Source organism: Manacus candei, unplaced genomic scaffold, assembly GCF_025592945.1.
Source record: "Manacus candei isolate 608988 ecotype Guabito, Panama unplaced genomic scaffold, ASM2559294v1 h1tg000008l, whole genome shotgun sequence".
Taxonomy (NCBI): domain Eukaryota; kingdom Metazoa; phylum Chordata; class Aves; order Passeriformes; family Pipridae; genus Manacus; species Manacus candei.
Genome location: NW_026138056.1, coordinates 11,213,853 through 11,235,347, shown reverse-complemented (window position 1 = coordinate 11,235,347; position 21,495 = coordinate 11,213,853). Strand labels below are relative to the sequence as shown.

Below are 21,495 nucleotides of genomic sequence, written 5' to 3'. Positions count from 1 at the left end.
TGGTAATCAAAAAGGCTAATGAGGACTGCCAAAAAGCTTTGAAAATGTTAAAAAACCCATCTCTGCTTGAAATGATAGATGCTTGCAAGAATATTGGCTCAGGCTCCCATAAAGCACGTCTATTGGCCGCTGCTCTCACCGGGTCACAATCATGTTTCAAATGCGGGCAGAAGAGACACTTTAAAAAGCACTGTCCAAGATTAACACTCGAACCAAACATCCCTAAAACACTCTGTTGGAGGTGTGGGAAGGGCCGCCATTGGTCCTCTAATTGTAGGTCATTAACAAATATCAATGGCGAGCCTCTCCCCCCAGAAAATCCCCAGGGCTAAAGAGAAAAGTAACATTCAGCTCTTTACCAGATCTTCGCCCGTGCTCTTGTGAGCATTCGGGAAACGGGGGGCAGAGCGCTCAGGGGGGCACATTGACACAAGTATCCCCTCAGCTCCGTTCCATCCTGCGCCCGACACCGCGTCCAGCTACCCCGTAGTGCGGGAGCCTCCAGCAGATCCAGTCCCCCATTAAACATCAGTGTACCCTGCTAAAATGGATTATACTATCAGTGATACACCCTTCAATTCATTTAAGTTCCTATGAGCAGCTGGCCAGGGTCAGGCCATCTGCTAATGTGAACCCGGACAAGACATATTTAGTCATCTCTCACTTTTCAGCTGTGGAAAGAGGCATTGTTGTAGTTCCCACTCTCCTGACAGGGTTGACCAATGATAACATCGCTGTGTGTCTAACTGCTTCTCCCACCTGTACAGCTAGAGAGCCGCTTTCCCGTCGCCAAGATGATCTCCACCGATGATCTTCTCTGCGTGGTGTCCAAGGACGAGGAACAGAAGAATGAATCACTGAAGGAAGTCAACTGGGCAACCTCAGTGAGGACCTCGCAACCTCTTTTAACTTGTCTTATTTATTTTTCTACACCTAGGCACCCGCAGAAAATTAAGGTGGAGGGATTGTTAGACACGGGAGCGGACATCACCATCCTAGCCTCTAGAGACTGGCCGTGCGGCTGGCCAGCTCAGTCTACAGACACCAGAGTAAGCGGTGTGGGAGGGTCGCAACACCCTGTCAGGAGTAGTGAGGTATTGACAGTGTATGGGCTGGAGGGGAAGGCCAGCATCTCTGCAACCGTACGTTCTGAATATTCCAATAACATTATGGGGATGGGATGCCATGGAACAGTGGCAGTTAACTTTGAGAACGGAGGAAAATTTTTAGGGGGGGTCACTGAGCAGGTGCAGCTGCCCAAACTTAGTTGGAAGACCGAAACCCCTGTTTGGGTAGATCAGTGGCCCCTACCTAAAAGAAAGTTGCAAATTCTAAATGACCTTGTGAATCAAGAATTGGCTAAAGGGCACCTGGAGTCTTCTACCAGTCCCTGGAACACTCCAGTGTTCGTGATTCAAAAATCCTCAGGTTCCTGGAGATTTCTCCAGGACCTGCGCAAAGTAAATGAAGTCCTGGAACCAGTGGGAGCCCTCCAGCAGGGGATGCCTTCTCCATCTATGCTCCCTGCTGAATGGCCCCTAGTGGTAATTGATATAAAGGACTGTTTTTTCCATATTTATCTCAATCTGGCTGATTCGGCTAAATTTGCATTCTCAGTCCCAGCCATCAATGCTTGTGAACCCCATCGCAGGTTCCAATGGAAGGTACTTCCCCAGGGGATGAAAAATTCTCCTACACTATGCCAAATGTTTGTGGTAAAAGTGTTGGAGCCAATCAGAAAAAAATTCCCACAGTCAATCATCTTCCATTATATGGATGATGCATTGATCTGTGCCAAAACAAAATTGGCAGTTGAGCAAACTTTAAATTCAACAATTTCGGCTTTAAACTCTAAAGGACTGGAGGTATGCTGTGAAAAAGTGCAAAGGGAAGCACCATGGAGGTATCTCGGACTTCAAATTACTTCAAAAACTATTAAACCTCAATCAGTGGTAACTGACAAGAAAGTCCGAACTTTAAATGACCTCCAGAAATTGTTGGGAGCGATCAATTAGATCCGACCAGTGCTGGGGATCACAACTGGTGATTTGCACCCCTTGTTTGAGTTACTCAAAGGAGATGCAGACTTCTCCTCCTCCAGATTTTTAACATCAGAAGCAAAACAAGCCCTTTCCACAGTTGAAAACAAAATTTCAGAGAGACAATCTTACAGAAAGATGGAGGGACTGCCATCTTCCCTAGTTATCATCAGGGAACAACAACAACCACTGGCCATACTGGGTCAATTTACAAGTGACATCAAGGACTTCTGTTTGTGGGAGTGGATATTCCTCCCACATCAATTTTCAAAAACTATCGTGACATTGGCTGAAATGATTGGCAAATTAATCTTTAAAGGACGTACCAGGTGTTTGGAACTCAGTGGAGAGAAGCCAGGTTGCATTTACCTCCCACTGACTTCTGAACATCTGGAACAACTGCTGCAGAATTCCATAGATTTTCAGACTGCCATCGGTGGCTACCCGGGAGAAGTCAAATTTCACCTCCCGGCGTGCCAATTTCTGCAGAGATTGATCCCAATTCCATTAAAATTATAAATTGTGCAACCAGATCTTCCAATAAAGAATGCCAAAACTTTTCACCGATGGATCTGGGAGAATCGGAAATGCAGTAATTGTTTGGCGAGAAAACGGTGATTGGCAACAGAATATTCATAAAGCTCAAGGTTCTCCACAAATTGTGGAATTGTCAGCAGTTGTTTGCGCCTTCGAAATTTTCAACAGTGAACCAATTAATATCATATCAGATTCAGCATACGTTGCGGGCATTGTCAAAAGAATCGAAAATTCGTACTTAAAAGAAGTTTCAAATGAAAAATTGTTCAATCTGTTAAAAAATTTGTTATTCTTAATTCAAGACAGGAAATTTGGCTACTATATTGTCCACACGAGGTCTCACACTACTTTGCCAGGTCCTGTGGTGGAGGAGAACCAGATTGCTGACCATCTAGCAGGTATGGCTGTCACCCCCAATTTATACCAGCAAGCGAAAATCTCCCATGAATTTTTTCACCAGAATGCGCGGTCACCACAGAAACAATTCGGCTTAAAATTGGCTCAAACAAAAGAAATTTTGAAAGCACGCCCTGACTGCCAAATGGTTGCTCCATTGATTCCGGAAGGAACTAACCCCAGAGGATTAACAGCATTGGAGATTTGGCAGTCAGATGTCACGCACATACCAGAATTTGGAAAATTAAAATACGTGCATGTGTCTATTGACACATTCTCAAAAATGATTGTGGCCACTGCGCATCCTGGTGAAAAAAGTAGGGACGTGAAAAGACACTTTTTATCTGCATTTGCCAGGATGGGTGTTCTGAAGCAAATAAAAACTGACAACGGACTCTCCTATGTATCTGCAGACACCAAGAGATTCTTTGAAGAATTGGGGGTACACCATACCACTGGAGTCCCACACAACCCCACAGGGTAGGGCATAGTAGAGAGAGCACACCAAAACATAAAAAATTTACTCAAAAAACAAAGAAGGGGGAGTACAGGCATGACCCCCCAAGAAAAATTAGAGAAAGTGATGTACGTCCTAAATTTTTTAAATTTATTGGAGGAATCAGAAACTCACGCAAACAGAAGTCCTGTCGACAAGCATTTTAAATCTGACTTTGCACAGGGAACTCAAAAAGCAAAAGTCATGTACAGAGACCCTATAACAGAAATCTAGACGGGCCCTTTTCCCCTGATCACCTGGGGGAAGGGGTACGCCTGTATTTCAGGTGACACAGGACCTAAGTGGGTCCCAGCGAGGAGAATACGGATACACCAGGATTCCAACACAAGATGTGGACCTTCCGCGCTTGTGTTGCCCTCATCATCACCTTAGAACTGATCTGCAACATGTCTACCTCATCCCCTTTGAGAGAATGGATGAAGCAGCCGACCGAGAACCTGTGGGTAATGCTGGCCAAGGCCACTGGGACAGACACTTTGTGCCTGGCCTTGTCCAGCGCCGGTAACCCTTTTCAAACGTGTCTGGTGGGTATTCCTGTGACTCCGGGAGAGGAATGGAACACCTTTGTATCACAAACCCGGAGTCTGGGAACCCTACCATTAAACTCTGCTACACTGGCACAGGTTGTTTCCCGCCAGGTTTTTACTGCGGATCCACTCCAAGAAATTGACCTCCTTGGTTCTCTCCCCACCAATAATTGTATCTTATTTCATCGCTACATGGAGCCAAACCTATTCACCCCCCTTAATGTATCCGCTAACAGGCCAATTTACCAAGGAACCCCTTCGATATGGTGTAACAACTCGATTGCAACCACGGTAGCTACAGAACATGTGCCAAGAAACATGAGACTTCCCAAAGGATTTTTCCTTCTGTGCAGGGATTGGGCGTGGCAGGGTATTCCTGCCTACCCAAAAGGGGGTCCCTGCACAGTAGGAAAATTGGCACTTTTTAACCCAGCGAAATTTAAATTATTGGATCAATCTTCTACCCCTAAGAGTCGAGTTAAAAGATCTCTATCTTTTGCCATAGGTGCTCCGCTTAGATTTCCTAAGCCAAAGAAAGTAACACCACCCACCTACTACCAGCCCAAACCCAAAAATTACTAATCCCCTTACCGTTGCGGTACCATGTGTGGATGCTGGGATTGTCAATCCGCCACCTCCCCTACCCTTCTCTGCGGATTGCGATTCCAACATCCACATCTGGTCCCGCATGAAAAACTTCTGGGCTTCCTTCCTGATCCCGGGGATAGGAACAGCCCGTGCCCTATCCCTACTGACCCACCTTGGTTGCTGGTTGACCAAGGAAGCCAATGCCACCACCACGGCGATTGAAGGCCTGCTAGCGGATACCCAAAAATTAAAATAAATCAGTTTACAAAATCGTGCAGCCATTGACTTCTTACTCCTGGCACACAGGCATGGGTGCCAGGAGTTTGAAGGCATGTGCTGCATGAATTTTTCTGATCATGCACAGTCGATTCATCAAAGTATCAATCAATTAAAGAATTTAGTTCAAGATATCTACCAATCCCACAGTGAGGGGTTGGATGGATTGTTTGATTGGCTAAACCTTCCCTCACTTCCCAAATGGTCAAGAAAGATATTAATCATGATTGTGATCTCCGTGTGTGCCCTCGTCGCATTTTTAACCTGTTTGCCTTGCTTTATTATATGTATCCGCAAGTTGCTGCTAAAGAGTATCGATGTCAACGCCGCTTCCATAAACAAAGAAGGGGGAGATGAGGAGAATGAGAAATCCGACTGGGAAAGATTTCAAGCATGGAGAGACATTTATGGAGCTTGAATGGACCGATATCTTATTGGACTGACTGTTATTCCCCAGTTCATCGTTGGTTTTATATTAAGTTTAATGTACCCCAATGTTATTCCCCTCGGTCTCTCAGATTTTCCCTCCAAAAGTTGTTTACTCCCCTCTTCTCCCCTGCTTTCCCGCTCCTCTGTCACTGATTGGCTGAGAGTTGCCACAGTGCAAAGTGAGCCCCCATTGGTCCTTTCCCCTGGATACCCACAAGTCACACCCACCTTTCCCCTGTCTCCCAATCCTGTCTCACCCTTGGTTGTCAGTCCCATGCACCTCCCCAGTTATGAATCCTCCCCTCGGACTTACCCTATATAAGTCCCTGTGTCCTCTTAATAAGTTGGCATTGCACCCAGACCCTCAGCTGCGTCTGAACCCTTTTGTGTGGTGCCGCGTCCCTGTTCCCTTTTCCCCTCGGGCTGTGGCAACTCTTTCCAAGGATATCCAGTTTTCTTAGCTTTGCAAAGTAATATAATTAAACTAACTTTCTGGTCAGATTTCCATTCGTAAGCTTCTTTTAAAAAATATTTACCTTCCTAGAATATGGTATTAACTGAATATAAAACATAAGAAAATACTACGTATTACAGGCAATGTAAAAAAAGCTACAGATAAGCACACAGATGGCCAAGTATTAAAAATTATATGGTCATGAGAAAAGTTTTAAGCTCTCTGAGGTATAGCAATATCTTAACACCACAGGTTTGAAATACCATACAGAGACTCAGGATATTGTAGTATTGGTGTAACTACCAAAGCAAATTTTTGGGTTTGTGTTTTGTGTTTTGGTTTCTTTTTTTTTTTTTTAAATACCTGTAAAGGTCACCGCTACAAAGATTGAGCAGCTTGAATGAAAAATACATAAAGTTACTGTATCTGGCCTATGTATTTTAACATTACATTCAGAAAATTAAGAGTGGAAATAAGAACTGCCCACGCTGTAACTGCATGTCCAAGTATTTGGCTGGAATGTACCAGAAGCAGAGATCATAAACATTGACATAAATTCATATCACGAATCTGAGCTGGGTTGGGAGGGATGAGACAAAAAATGGAAGGCAATGAGAGGTTTAAAATTCACACATTAGTAATCATGAGGTAACTGACATAAGCCACTAAAATTTAGTAAGATCTGCTTTTTGTGGCTGAGCAGTTTTCCTCCTCCTGTGTATTGGCAAATGGGTAAAGAAAAAGAAGTATTCTGACCATTTCCAACTTCAAAATTTACACCAATTACTTTTATTGTATTATTCTAATCAAACCAGAAGTGCTCCCCTTAGCATATTTTAGATCTAGATCTGTTTTAAAAGGTAAAAATCACATTTGCCAATATTGTTTAAGTAAATTACGTGTGCTTCTTTAGGTTCACCCACAGTTGCAAGCAATTGTGTTCGGCTTGGTTTAAACAAAATAAAAAACAATGAGTTAAAAACACAAGGTCACTTAACCTTCTTCCTGGTTGATTTACCTTTAGTTAAAATTGTAATGTTTTACTAAGCCATACCAACTCTGACCATACTGGGAAAGTGTCTCTGGCACAAGTGGTTTTCAGAAGAAAAGCTGGTCTTCCCAACAGCTCTTTCTTCTGCTTCATCTTAAAGTGCAGAAACTGTGGGAAAGGATAACAAGACTTGCTGTTCGTCACTGTGGAACTACTTCCCTTAGAGAGGCTAAGGCTGCATGTATGCGGACGTGCAATCTGTTCTCAAAGTCATAGCCAGAAAATTCCTCCTGGGGGGAAAAAAAACAAGAAGAAAAACACCAAACATATAACTGTTAGCCTCCTTCACTTCAAGACATGAAGACAATTTTGCTACTAGTGCTTAAGAAGTCATATTACAAAAGAGACCAAAAGAAAAGAGGTGAACTGGAAGATTGCACGTTGCAATATCCCGACGTTACCCAAAGCAAAAGAATTATTAGAGATATTCAAAAAGCTCTAGCCCAAGGCAGGAACCAGTTGGAACTGACAAGGAGTGGAGAGCTGTCATTTTCAAAATTTCTGTAGCAAAATCTTAGTTGAAAAAAGCAAGGTTCTAACAGTCCAGGAGAGGTCACTAAAATGGGCTCTGCTATGACTGACCTAGGAATACATAGCTATGTAACATACATAAATGTGGATCATATTCATTCATGCATATCTATATGATAGTGTTGTAGGCTATAGGGGAGGGACACCACCACTTAACATCCACTCTGCCTGCCCCAAAACCACAACCTCCCAAATGCCTTCATCTCAAAAATCTAAATTTGAAAGTGCCTGGTTTTTACCTTGGCTTGGAGCAGTAAGGTTTTGCCTCTTGGCACAGTCTACAAAAAGACAAACATTGCATTAGAAACACATTAAAAATGTTACAGAAAATATCTTAAGTAAAGGACATGGTCAGTCTGGAGTAGCACCTCTATCTTGAAAAAAGGTACTGAGTAGACAAAAACCTCTCAAATTAGGAAACTAGAAATATTAATGAGGCACCCAAGACAGTATTATCTATTTCTAGTCTATAGAAAATGCAAGTTGCTGCCGATGATGGTGAACTACAAGAATGTATAAGGGAACAAACGAGGCTACAAATAATTGACTAATTGATCATTACAGTAGTTTCTGTTTCTTAATTAAAGTTTAAGCCATTTATTTACAAAAAAAGTATATTAAGCATTAAGAGTTGTTCCAGAAATTTCAATTTCAAACTTTTATAAAAAGAAAAATATATTTGCAGATTAATATTTACTGCTGAGAAGCTACTGTTTTATTTCTTATATAGTACATCTTTAATGTAAGCCTTACAAATAAATAAGATATAGAAAAATGAAGTTCCCTTATTCATATGTACCTAAATATGACTGCATCTAGTTTTATTGGTTACATTACACTCAGTGTCTAAGACAACTACAAAAAAATCTGTAAATTTCAAGATTTTAATATGGTTACATCAAGAAGAACTTGATTAGAATTCAATTTAAAATAACAAAGATGATCCAGATGACATGGTAAATCAAACATGTAATTATGCTTAACAATAACTTCAAAGCAAAGTAAACTTAATAACAGCATGGTTTTTATACTAAAATGCATATTGATATCTGTTGCTCAGGTCTGTAATATGTTCTGCCTCTCGTGTAAATGTGATTCATAAAATCCTATTCCTTTCTTAGCCATTATAGAGCTCTACCAGGACACCTCAGTTAGTAAATGAAATTTTCTATAAACAGCATCCACTTGCCTCTAATTCTAGCTCTTGCTTTTCCCCATCTCATCCCACTCTATTCAAGTTAAGCATCATTTATCTCCTCATTGCCTAAGTGCCACAAGAGGGAGTTTTCTGCATGTCCTTCATACACTAAGCACTAACTAAGCACTACCACGGGTTCCCTGTAGAGCTACAAGCCAAGCTTGTGCAGCCCTCAAAGACCCAATATGAGGCACATTTGGTTACTGTGTGCACATCCTACATGTAAAGCAGGAGAAAGGAAGAACTGCTCTCATATTCTCCAAATAACCACATAACTTCACTACCCACCACACCCTTTCTTTAGAGACACCTGACACCATCAAATTTAAACAGGAACATGGAAAAAAAGGCAGAAAGAATAATACAGGACTCAGACCTCCCTTCTAGGCTTCAAGGCCCAGCTCCAAGTTTTAGGGCAGCAGACTTTTCAAAAAGTACATTTACTTTTAAAAGCATTCTCTAATTCTGTCCTTTGTCATGACAATCATCTTTATTGAGAGAGGGGAAGGTTCAGCTCAGATGATTATACGTGACAACATCAAAACCAACTGAAAACAGAATCTTAAGAATATGAGAAACTATCAACACAACTACTTCTTAAGAAAATGAGATATTATCAGCCTAACTACTTCATACACTACATACAATGAAGGGGGGTTCAAGTCACTACCCTGTAACCACTTCCTCCAACTTTCAATCTGATTAAGGATGTACTACACAAGGTGGCATAAACTCCAAGTAGTGCTGTTACACGTTTGAGAAAGGAAAACATCACAAATGCACAAGTGGTGCACAAGCTGCTCTACTCTTAAGATTCTCCAGGTTTCCTAGGAGGCAGAGTACGTGCAAAGACCTAAACAATCAAATGTATCATCAGCCAAGCCATTTGGACAGTCTGAAAGCCAGGTGGATTATCTTCCTCTTCACCCTGAACAACAAAACCCTCGCTAGTCAGGGTGAAAATCAAAATGTCCATACAACAATCTTTAATGGAATTTAAATGACTGAAAACACTTGCTATTTTAGGAAGGCATCAAATTCTATTTGGAACGGATAACTACAAGCATTCTTTGAGCTTGAATAGCATCCAACAGGATTTTAAATAGGTAAGAAAATGACCCTACGCATCCATGATACTAAATACCACCTGTAGACAAGAAATCCCCGCCTACCCAAGGCATTCTGGCCAGGCTTTTTTTGCCACCAGCAGCAGGAACACTCTCTATATTGAAAAAATAAGACATTGTTACCTTAAATACATTCCATTTCTTGGATTGAAAAAAACCAAAACCTAAACACAAAATAGTAATTTTCTTTACAGTAGGTATAAAACAAATTCTTAAAACTTCACATACATTATCACCCATAAATTTTGTTTCATTCTTTATATAGTGGTATGCTGACTCTTTATGCTCATTTTAAGAGTTTAAAAACAGTTTAATGCTATTACCTCTGGATTGTCTAACAGAATGCAGCCAAGTTCATAGCAAGCATATGGCTGGACGTACAAGTTGCTTTGACGGCAGAGTTCATCTTTTGCAGCTCGCTGAAAGTACTGTAAAAATGAAAGGAAAAAAACAAAAAAACTGCAGTAATTTATTGAAATTGACTGTTTGATACTTCAAAACAATTAAGAAGCACCATTCAACTTTAAGCATTAGAAATTAGCCAAAGCTAAATTAAGAATACATTAAAAATTTACAACAGTATAGATTCCTAGATGTTTTTACCAACACTACTGTATCAAGGCAAAATAACTTGTCTGGATTTTAACAAAGTAACATATTGAGTGTTTCAAGAATTTTCCAACTTCATATTGAAAAAATATTAGATCTAACAAGGAACTTTAACATCAGTGATGAAGTACCTAGATTATTTACGGTATGCTTGAGATAAATGAGAAGGGGGGAGGGATTCAAAGCCAGCATCTTGCTGCATATGTGAATTGCATTCCATTTTAGGGAGGAAAAAGGAAAGCTGTGCCTATGGAGCAAAACCTGAAGCAGTGGCAAATTTTTTCTTTGGTATGTGTGCTAAAAATCAAATCTCTCAGTGTCTAGTAGTCCTGGAGAAGCAGCAAATGTGTGCTTTCAAAAGGTCAACCTCCAAGGTACTTTTTTAAAAAAAGATTAATTTTCATTGTTGGACAAAGTAAATCTAGCAGAGCAAGAACTTTGTTATAACTTTTATCTTCCTAGCTTCCCCTTAACTCTTTCTACTATAAGCCACATTGGTTGCCATGGTCATTCAGCACAGTGAACTACTTTTACAACACAGAATATAATGACAGCATGTTAAACCAAAAGATTTTGGAAGAACCTGTTAGAATTCACAAACCAGAATGATTACTAGCACTGAAAACTAATGACTTGCTTAACACTTACTCAACAATATTTACTGTTTAACAGAATAGCTTGTAAAACAGGATTAATGGTGTAAATTACCATTTAACAACTTACCTGAACGGCATCTTCAGAATTTCCTAAACATTTGTGTATGGCACCAAGAAGCAAATTCCTCAACCCAACAGCCGATGAATCATCAACATCCTGACAAGCTTAATGAAAAGGTTCCAGTAAACAAACAAGATGGATTGAAATCCTTCCTTAGACAAGAACTGTGGCCTAAGGTGTGTTTTAGTTCAATGTTTAAATTTAACCAGACAAAGGAGATGCTAGTAACATTAACATAAAGCAAAGTAATTTGTCTTCTTTTAAATACAACCCATTTTGTATGAACTTCATCAAGAAATCTTGTGACTCATGAGAGCAATTCCTAACAGGAATTAATGAGCTGAAGTCAAAGGAAGTCGGTGTGTTCTTCTCACAAGTAGAGGAGAATCCATTTCTCTACCAGTCTTTGAAATAACCACTAAAAAGTCAAGTTAAGAAACAATCACCTCCTTCTGGTGTTATGGGAAACTGGTTTGTCCCACACATTGAAAAAAAAATACACAGTCCCAAATTATGAGGAGCACAGGGCAAACAGTTCAGACAAATCTGATTTGTTCTGAACTGAAGCCAAGTGACAGACGCACAAAAATCTGTACTGGACCTAAAAACCCAGACTAGGGTATTTTGGCATCACGATTCTCAGTGATGACGAGACGATAAGGCTTATTTCCCAGACCTTAGCTGGTCAACGATCCAGGGACAGACTGTGCCTCAGCTGAGTAGTGCTCTGTTTCCAGGAAAACCTGTATCACAATGCATGAACAGTTTCTAGATGAATCAGGCTCCATTTTGATCAAGCTTATTAGAGCCAGCTCTGTTAAACCAGGACTAGTCCCATAAGGACCCATTCACACTTGTCAGCACCATCACCTCCAAGAAGGCAAGGGTACAGGGAGGCCTGCAGGGCTTTTCATCACTTAACTGCTGTCTCTGGAGCAGTACAGCTCCTTAAACATTTTGCCTCATTGCATAAACCCTGCCAGATCTTAACCAGCTCTGCATTCACAGTTAATCCATAACCCAAAGAAGCCATCTATGGATAACTAAGAGTTGGCTGCATGAAGTATTTGGGCTGACAACTCATCATTGCAAGGCTTGAGTTACTTGGTGTTTTACTTACAGGGATACAGGTGGATACAAATTATTCTTTTAAGTCAAGTTCTAGCCCTGGGGAAAACCCTGGAAATCCACCACAGCAAATTACAACTCAGTTGTTCATGAGAAGAGGAAACAAATATATAAAAAAAATTCCTTATCATCCACATTCTTGAGATACACATAAGGTGTATCAAAAACAGTCTCACTGCACACATCTTCAGCTAGGGATGGCTGACGCAGACCCATCAGTGTCAAACTTAGAAGAAGCTTATCTCTGAATATTTATCTGTACTGCTATTTCATATTAAAATGTGAACCACTGACTAGAAGCTTATACAGGGGAGATCTACACTGCTTCTGGGTGTGCAGGAGAGAACACATACTCTTTACACTCTCGAAAGCTGACTGTTCTGAAGGTGAATGACAGCCAAAAAAAATCCTCACATTTATTTTTATGTGAGTAAATCTGCTTTTAAAGCCTACCATTACCTTTGTGACTAGAAAACTAGAGATCTGAATATAACCCACTGCCATCACTCAATTTAAACAGACAAATTATCTTAAATTAAAAACAGAACAAAACACCACTACTAGTCCTGACTCTCAACTTCAAGACTGGTAGTTTTCTAGCTTAACATGAAAATTGCATACAATCCCCAAGACTTCACAACTACTAAAAAAAAAAAAGACAACCCCATAGGAGACAATTTTTGTTTTATTTTCTAAATGAGTAAGTAATTATCTAGAAATAATAATAATAAAAAAATAAATTTAAAAAGAGATGATTTTATAATGGTTTGGGTTGGAAGGGACCTTAAAGATCTTGTAGATCCAACTCCCTTGCCCTGTTGCAGGGACACCTTTCACTAGACCAGGCTGCTCAAAGCCTCATCCAGACTGCCCAAAGTCTCATCCCAGCCTGGCCTTGAACACCCCCAGGGATGGGACATCCACGGCTTCTCTTAGCAACATGTGTCAGTGCCCTCACCCTCACAATAATTTCTTCCTAATACCTAACCTCAATCTGTCCTCTTTCAGTTTGAGGCCATTCCCCCTTGTCCTATCAGTACATGCCCTTGTAAAAAGGGCCTTTCCTGCTCTCTTGCTGTACACCTTTAAGTACTGAAAGATGCTCTGAAGTCTGCTTGAAGCCTTCTCTGCTCCAGGCTAAACAGCTCCAACTTTCTCAGCCTGTCTTCATAGGAGAGGTGTTTCAGCCCTCTGATCATCTGTGTGTGCCTAATCTGGATCTGCTTCAACAAGTCCATGTCTCTTCCTGTGCTGAGGATCCCAGAGAGGGATGCAGTACTTCAGGTGGGATCTCACAAGGTCTCATGAGAGCAGAGTAGAGGGGCAGAATCATCTCCCTCTATCTGCTGCCCATGCTGCTTGTGATGCAGCCCAGGATGCAGTCAGTCTTCTGGGCTGGGAGCTCACGTTGCCAGCTCATGTTGAGCTTCTCTTCAGCCAATTTGAAACTGTTTGCAGAATGTAAACAAGAGTGACTGCTGGATGGAGGGAGAAGTACAGTAAACCTCATGATAAACACTGCTACCACAATCTTCATGTGACAGATATCTGAAGACATCTGGAGACTAAGAAAGAGGCAATCATTCACCACTACCAAGGTCCCAGCAGCCAAGATAAACAGAACGCCTATCATGTCATCGATGACCTCACAAGCGACCCCTACTTCCTCTTAGAAGAAAACTGACGTGAAGAAACATATCAGTAGATTAATTTCATTATTTTTTAGCTATGTTTAAATTAGTTATATTTTATTTAATGATTTGGAACAGTAACTATCATGCTATTGTTTCATTTTAAACAATGATTAACAAACAACTATATGCAGCAGGCAATGAAGCATTAAGCTGAATCGTAATAGGCCATTATTCTATGGTTACTCAAAGTGTATTTTGCTATGACACATACACACAAGTTTAACTTTTCGTGCTACTACGATCAGCTACTCCACACAACAGAATAAAATTATACACCCGCCTTTTAAGAAGTAAATAAATAAATCAAGCTTATACCATGATAAACCTTATAAATAAATCAATATTATACCTTGACTCATATGCTGTAAGTTCGAGAGGGAACAGTTTGGAAGGGCCTTCCATAAGTATAATACTTCAATGGATGCCAGGACACACAGCTCTTTGGTCGGCATTTGTTTTCTAAATCTATCTGCCTGCAAAGTGGGGAGAAAGAAGGAAGGGAGATCCATCATTTATCCTTTTATGGGGTCATAATATTCCCAAACAATATATCACAAACAGTAATTTTAACTGTTTCATACAGTCACACAACAATTCTATGAAAGTAAGTCAATGGTAACTTAGCTTAAAGACTTTTAGACTAAAAAGCAAAAATCTGTCAACTAATTTAGGAGCTTATCTATTGATCAAAATTAAAACTTCTTTTATGCAGCCTGACCAGTTTTACTGTATTTCACAGTTCCCACTACGCAATGATTGGATGCTGAAACAGTAACATCTGCAAGGTATCAGATGGGAGCTATTTCCTAGACAACTCCTAGTTTTCAAAAAGAACTAAGGCTTTCACAAACAAGACAAAATAAAAAGGAGTAAGGAAGGCAAAGCTAGAAGGAAAATTACCAAAGCAACTACAGTATCACGTATTTTTATCTTTAATAATGACTTTAATTGTAAAGTGAATAGATAATTCACATTTCCTTTGCTAGATCCTTCAAATACGTTTGACACTATTCTTTTTCCATCCTTCTTTTTCCTTCCCACTAATTCTACAGAAGCAATACAAAAGAAAACAGATACATCCTTCAAAAAGAAAATACTGTTGAAGAACTGAACTGTTATTACTGCACCAAAACAAGTCAGCCTATGCTAAAACTAACCTTTTTCACTGAAAATTGTTCTATTTGATTGTTTTTTCTTTTGAAAAGCTTCTGAACTTCCTTGAACACATTCTGAGCACCACTGACATCACCAGTGGCTCCTTGACACACTGTAAGAACACAGAAATATGTTAACACTACTGGGATATAAAACAGGAAAAATTAAGATTAGATATCACATGGTCACAGAAAAACAAACACACTCACTTCAAGAAAGTGTCCAGACCGAGGATTTGACAAAGATGATAATCCCAACCTCCCCAGGTACCCTCTGTGATTATTAACAAGTCAGTACTACTTTTATATAACCATTAAAGGAAGTAATACCACCAAGCCTCTAAAGATTTTTTTATTAGATCTTTGCAATACAACTGCTACATGTCACTACACTGACAATCCCAATTGTATCTACATCGAGAGGGCGTACACACAGGCATGTACACGTGTGAGCATGCAAGTGTTCATTATATAAACAAACAAAATTATCCAAGTCAAGTCTGGCACAAAGCTGCAAAAGCAGCAGGCAGTGTGGAAGGCACTGCACACACTAGCAAGTTTCCCAAAACAAAACAGTGCCAAAACCTTAGTACATCACTGATTTATCATCTACCCAACACAGTGAATGTACTCACCTGCTGTTAAATAAGCATAGTAGCATTGGGACCACCTGGATTCATTTTTAAGCCTTTCGAAGGATTCAAATGCATCTTTGAAGTTCATCTCTATCATGCTGCACCAACCTAGAAGCAAAACTGATTTAATTCCAGGGAAAGTACAGTAATTCAAATTTGGTGTCAACATTATTGAAACACACAGTCTACTACGAGAGCTGGAGCTACTTTAACAATTACAACAGTAACTGGAAAATTAAAAACAATGTAAATGAACTACATATATTTAAAGCCTGGTTTAAATTTACTGAGAAATTCTGAATTATAAGATTTCATACAAAACAATGAATCCACTTCAGAGCAACAACAAATCTATACAGATACCAAAATGTTTTTTAAATTTAGATACAATATTTTGTAGGATACTAAAACTTAAAAAGCTACTACTTGTTCCTTTATTATTTCCCACTGTCACAAATTCCCATTTATAGCTTGAAGTAACATATCTTCTCCACTCCAAAGAGCTGTATGCAAGATCATATAGCGTATACTACTACTGAGAGAAGGAAATGAACATGAAATACAGATCCTGCAATCTGTGAAGGTTTAGACTGATTACTTTTTGGTAGAGAAATGATGATTCCATGGACAAATTAAATGAGTTAATTTCTAATTTTAAATAATATTCAGTAAGCGAACAGTGTGCCTTTGATTCCACAGTCTGATTTTGCATCACCTTGTGTTTGCAGAAAAATTTATTATGAAAAATACTTGCCCAAACAAGAAGATAGGTTTATTACCATAATCCATCCAAGACAAAGGCCAGTATTCTAAAACCTTTTTAAAAATCATCATAGAAAGAATCCAGTTTGCTTATTGAAGTTGCCAATCTAAACTTGAAAATGAGCCATTTATGGCATAAACATAAACAACGTACCTATTTCATATAAGCAGACATGCTGAATCTCCCTTTGGTCTGTTGCAAGTTCCAAAGCAGTATGAAATGAGGTCAAGGCACTATTGATTTGACACTAACAAAAGTGAAAGAAGAATAAAAAAAAAAATCAGACTGAAATTTAAAATTTGTTCGATAATTTGATTTTGATAAAGAAAACAATCAGATTTCTGTTAATAGGAAATTAAACATAGTAGAAGAGTTTAACAGTGTAGCAACAGACAGTTCAAATTATCTCTCAACCTTACAAGTAAGTGACTGTATTTTCTATTACATCAGAAATTCCTTGGGTTTGTGCAGTAAGCTTTAGGGTAGTCTCATTTTTACGCTTATTAGTCATTCCACCTTTAGAAGTCATATTTTTAGCATCTGCCAATGAAGTTTAGCTTTCTGCACAATAAGGGTACCATTAGTGTTTGATTTTATTTATTTTGAACTTTTCACCTTTTCCCATATCCCTCAGCAACCACTTTAAGCAGCAGTTAATAGAGAATTCATAAGTGCTGCATGACACATTAGAAGATAAAAAGGCACATGAGAGAAAAAAAGAACATTTTGATAAAATCATTAGTTAGCAACAGCTTAGCAAAAAGAGGCTGACATCCTTCTAAGAACTAGAATGATAGTTCTTTTGACTACCTTAATTTCTAGTTTTCCCAGACTAGGATGGGATTTGTCCATACCAGTTATTATGGGGAGGGAATGCAAAACAATATTGGTTTTACATATACATACTGTATATTCCAATATGGCCTGTACCTGCTTTAATAGAATTCCTATATTTAGTCTCACATACAATTATAATAATTTATATTACAGAAGAATTTTTAAGCCCCTGTCTGCTGACTAAGCAGGTAAGTGAAAGAAACCCTTGCAAGGGCAAACCCATGATCTGTGCAAGCATAACTGAATTCAAAAATTCCTACAAAAATCTGCAGAATTGTATCTTAAGTCCATGAACACACAGAGCTCTGAAGTGATTTTTTAGGTTTTCTCCTCTGTCTCATCAGGGAAAACTGTTTTAGTTGCTAAAGAACAATTTCATTGAAAATAATACATACTGCATCAAGACAGCACAACAGGCAGCAAAGGGATCCACACCTGTACCAACATAAACACTGTAGCCTTAGAAAATACAGTGGTGATGAAACTAAGATGCTTGTTGGCAAGGCAGAATGTGAGTTATATTTGCCCTCAAAATTACCAGGAAGCCTGAGCCATGTGTACCTCGTTTAATTTTGTAGCAGCACATTCTCTCCACTACACATTATCCCAACATACCTTCCTAGAAAATAACTGTTATGGGCCCAATCTTACAGAAAAAAATAACGTCAGTTTAGAACTTTATCTTTGTGCTAGGAAGTTCAAAGGCTATCTGTAAATCTATGTTTTGAATGATTCTGAGGAAAATGGAAAAAAGAAAAAGAAAATCTAAATATTTAGCCCTCTTTGAAGATACTTTGCCTTCTAAAATCCTAAACGTTTCAAACCAGAAATCACTTATTTGTAGGACATGTTATTCCACACAATGACTACCGGCAATTAAATCATTGTCTGCAATGCCATACACCAGCTTGGGGCAGTACATGAAACACCAACCACTCAGTAATATACAAGTCCAGTTGGTTGAATATTCAATCTTCTATAATCTATCCTTTTAACTGTCTAGATCTCACAAGTGTTTTGACATCTGTCTAACTTTTCCTTCAGCACCAATCTCGGTTAAGTATGTTTCAGAGACATTCCTTAAATACAGTTTCAATCATCTCTAGGGATTGTGACAATGTGCTGGAATACGAATTTTTACTCTTAGTGTTAATTCTTAAATTAATTACTATTTGTTTACTGTTTCAAAGAATAAACAGAAAGAATTATAAAGTCCCAAGAGTCTGCAAATATAACATCTTAGCTGCACCTGAAACTGATGTTCCTGAGATTTATAAATATATATAGACACACTTTAAATTCCTTCAACAAGCACTAACTACTCATGCCTCTCTTGGACATAATACAAAGACAAAAAAGCCCATTAAGACATAAAATGTGTAATTTACAGAATTACATAACCATAAAAAATATTAATAAAGCTAATGTGAGAACCCTAATCTTACATTTCTTGGTTTCACACTAAAACTGAAAGCACCCCAACCCATCAACTAAGCATCTACAGAGCCTACCAGGCCCAAGCGGCTTCCCAAGCCAACACACATTTCCCCAAAGAGTTGTTCTGAAATCTCAGGACACTGTTCTTTCTCCCAGAACGTTTCTATTCTCAATCAGCACTCTGAATTTGTAAAGCTTTTAAGAAGTCACGTCCATAATTAAGGGGAAACCAGAAAGCAGTTTCCTGCTAAAAGGCAACAATTTACACCAGAGAACACTATATGGACATTGCAAAGCCTCTGTTTTCTATTCCTTAGCACATAGAAACCCATTTTTTCTTAGACACGACACAAAATCAAAATAGAATAAAACTAGGATACTGTACTTTGTAGCCTAGAACAAGTAACTAGAAAAGTCAGCACAATTCTTGAAAATAAACCTCGACATTACACAAGCCCTGCAAATTTCTTTACTTTAGACATCATTGACTTTCTTCCAGAAAGTTCACTTAAGACTTGTCAATGCTTATTATTACTCTTGCCCTCAGTCTACTTTTCCATACCACGCCCTCTTACTCCTAAATAAGAATGATACCACTGATACAAAAATGTCTACAAAAAGTAACTAAAAAACCAAGAGTACCTGTCAGCATTACATTTAAGCACAGTGAACATTTTCAGAAGCCTGCACATCCCACACACTTTCATACACCTGAATGTATGAATGGTGTTTTGCCCATCAGGTGGAGTATTTGGTACTCTTCCATTCAGACTCTTTACATGCACCTATACCCATTGAACTCCATGGATCAAGCCCCAGAACCCAAGTTTTTTGTCCCAGCCCTAAAGATTTCTTATTGTTTATATATACATATGCAGAGTCTGTTCCTAATCAAAGAGAAACAATAGTTTCAAATAGTGTTGCTGATTAGGAAAAAAAGAAAAAAAAAAGGGATAGCAAAATTGCAAGCCGAAAAGCAGAAATAGGTAAAATCCAGAACACCACCTCTCACTCTGCCCTCTCCCAGCTCAAGGTATAATTTTACGTGCATATAGGTTAAAGTACAGACTTCCCAATTTTGGTAAGCCACCTGAAATAATATTCCCATGCCCAGTGGAAAGAATTTAAACTTACTGGTGCACTAACAGTTTCAAGAAAGGCAATATAAGCACTTCCCAGGTTTTACAGGAGCTCTCCTCGCTCACCTCGGAAATGAGAAGGAAATTACAACTCCCCATATTAGTCTGTAATCTATGAGTATCTGAGCACTTCTGGTTCAGAACCACAGCAGCATTTAGGCTGAAAAAGACCTCCAAGATCATACAGTCCAACCTCTGATTGATCACCACATTGTCAACTAAACCAGAGAACTAAGTGCCACATACACTTGTTTCTTGAGCACCTCCAGGGATGGTGACTCCACCACCTCCCTGGGCAGTTTGTCCCAACGCTTAACAACCCCTTCTGTGAAAAAATTCTTTCTGATGTCCAACCTGAACCTCCCTTGGCACAGCTTGAAGCTGTGTCCTCTCATCCTGTCACTTTTTGCCTAGGAGAAGTGGCTGACTCCCACCTGGCTACAACCTCCTTTCAGGCAGCACTTGTAGACAGTGATAAAATACTCCCTGAGCATCCTTTTCTCCAGGCTAAACAACTCCAGCTCCCTCAGCCACTCTTCACAGGAACTGAGCTCCAGACTCTTCACCAGCTTTGTTGCCCTTCTCTGGACACTCTCCAGCACCTCAATGTTTTTCTTGTAGTGAGAGGCCAGAACTAGACACAGGACTCAAGGTGCAGCCTCACCTGTGCTGACTACAGGGCGACAATCACTTCCCTGCTCCTGCTGGCCACATTAATATGAAATGGATGCCGTAAGACCAATGCCCAGATTCAAGACACATGTAACCACAAGTGTATCATGCAGAAATCCAGCACAGCTCCTTGCCATTACCACCAGTCACATAATAGCCTTCACTATTATGTCAACAGCATTCAAGCAAATTAAGCAAGTAAATTCATAACAAAGTCTACAGAAGAGCCCTAGACATCTAACCAAAACATTCAGACACAGCAAAACCTCCCTGATACAGCACCACTTGGAACAAAGCAGTGATGAGAGGGGGAAAAGGTTGCTGAATAGACAAGCTCTCATGCAAACACACACATGAATAGCAAAGGGACATTTTAATTCCTGTTGGCAACCAATAAGCTTTCTGCTGATTAAGGGTCATGGCTACACAGCATTCTGCGTGCCTAAGCTAACTAACTTCATTAAAATGGCCACGCTGTCTCTGGCACAAAGTTTCACCTGGACCTAAACTTCAGTATCAGTACTGCAGTATCTACATACTGCATCATTTCATACACTAATACTGTAAGATTACATTTAACGAACTCTCCTCTAGAACACACTGGTACTCCAGAAAGGGACCAACTTCACAAAACTCACACTCATCCCAAACATATTCTCTTTCTTTACACATAGAAAGATATATTCAGTTTATTAGCAACTTACGTTTAGGCTTTCGCCCTACCTTGCTCTGAAAGTCAGAAGCACCAGTTGAGTTTTATTTCTCATTACACTAAAAATACCAAGTCATACCCTGGTAATCAATGTACTTGCATTTTTAACTGCACTTGCCTTCATTATGTAGCTATTCCTGACAAATCTGATTTTTACCATAAGAATGAAATATGCATACAATTGAACAAAAGCCACCAAAATCTTTCCTGCTCACACAACAGCAATACTTCCCCAGGACTGACAACTTGCCTGTGACAATGTAATTCCTAAAATGCACCACTGCCTTCAAAACAACAGCAAAAAAAGAAAAATAACATTCAAATCCCA

The 21,495-nt window shown here is 39.4% G+C and overlaps 1 protein-coding gene across 1 annotated transcript in view; it reads right to left on the bottom strand.

Annotated features, from left to right (window-relative positions):
- Positions 1 to 6,083: 6,083 nt before the first annotated feature.
- The window catches only part of TTC39C (tetratricopeptide repeat domain 39C), a 34,820-nt gene continuing 19,408 nt past the window's right edge, over positions 6,084 to 21,495 (bottom strand). The window contains exons 7-14 of the mRNA XM_051775262.1: positions 16,524 to 16,617; positions 15,608 to 15,715; positions 14,976 to 15,085; positions 14,168 to 14,291; positions 11,003 to 11,100; positions 9,994 to 10,098; positions 7,585 to 7,623; positions 6,084 to 7,044 (exon numbers count right to left, since the gene is read on the bottom strand). Coding sequence (XP_051631222.1) covers positions 6,955 to 7,044; positions 7,585 to 7,623; positions 9,994 to 10,098; positions 11,003 to 11,100; positions 14,168 to 14,291; positions 14,976 to 15,085; positions 15,608 to 15,715; positions 16,524 to 16,617 — 768 coding nt within the window. The 3' untranslated portion in view covers positions 6,084 to 6,954. The remainder of the gene's footprint in view (positions 7,045 to 7,584; positions 7,624 to 9,993; positions 10,099 to 11,002; positions 11,101 to 14,167; positions 14,292 to 14,975; positions 15,086 to 15,607; positions 15,716 to 16,523; positions 16,618 to 21,495) is intronic.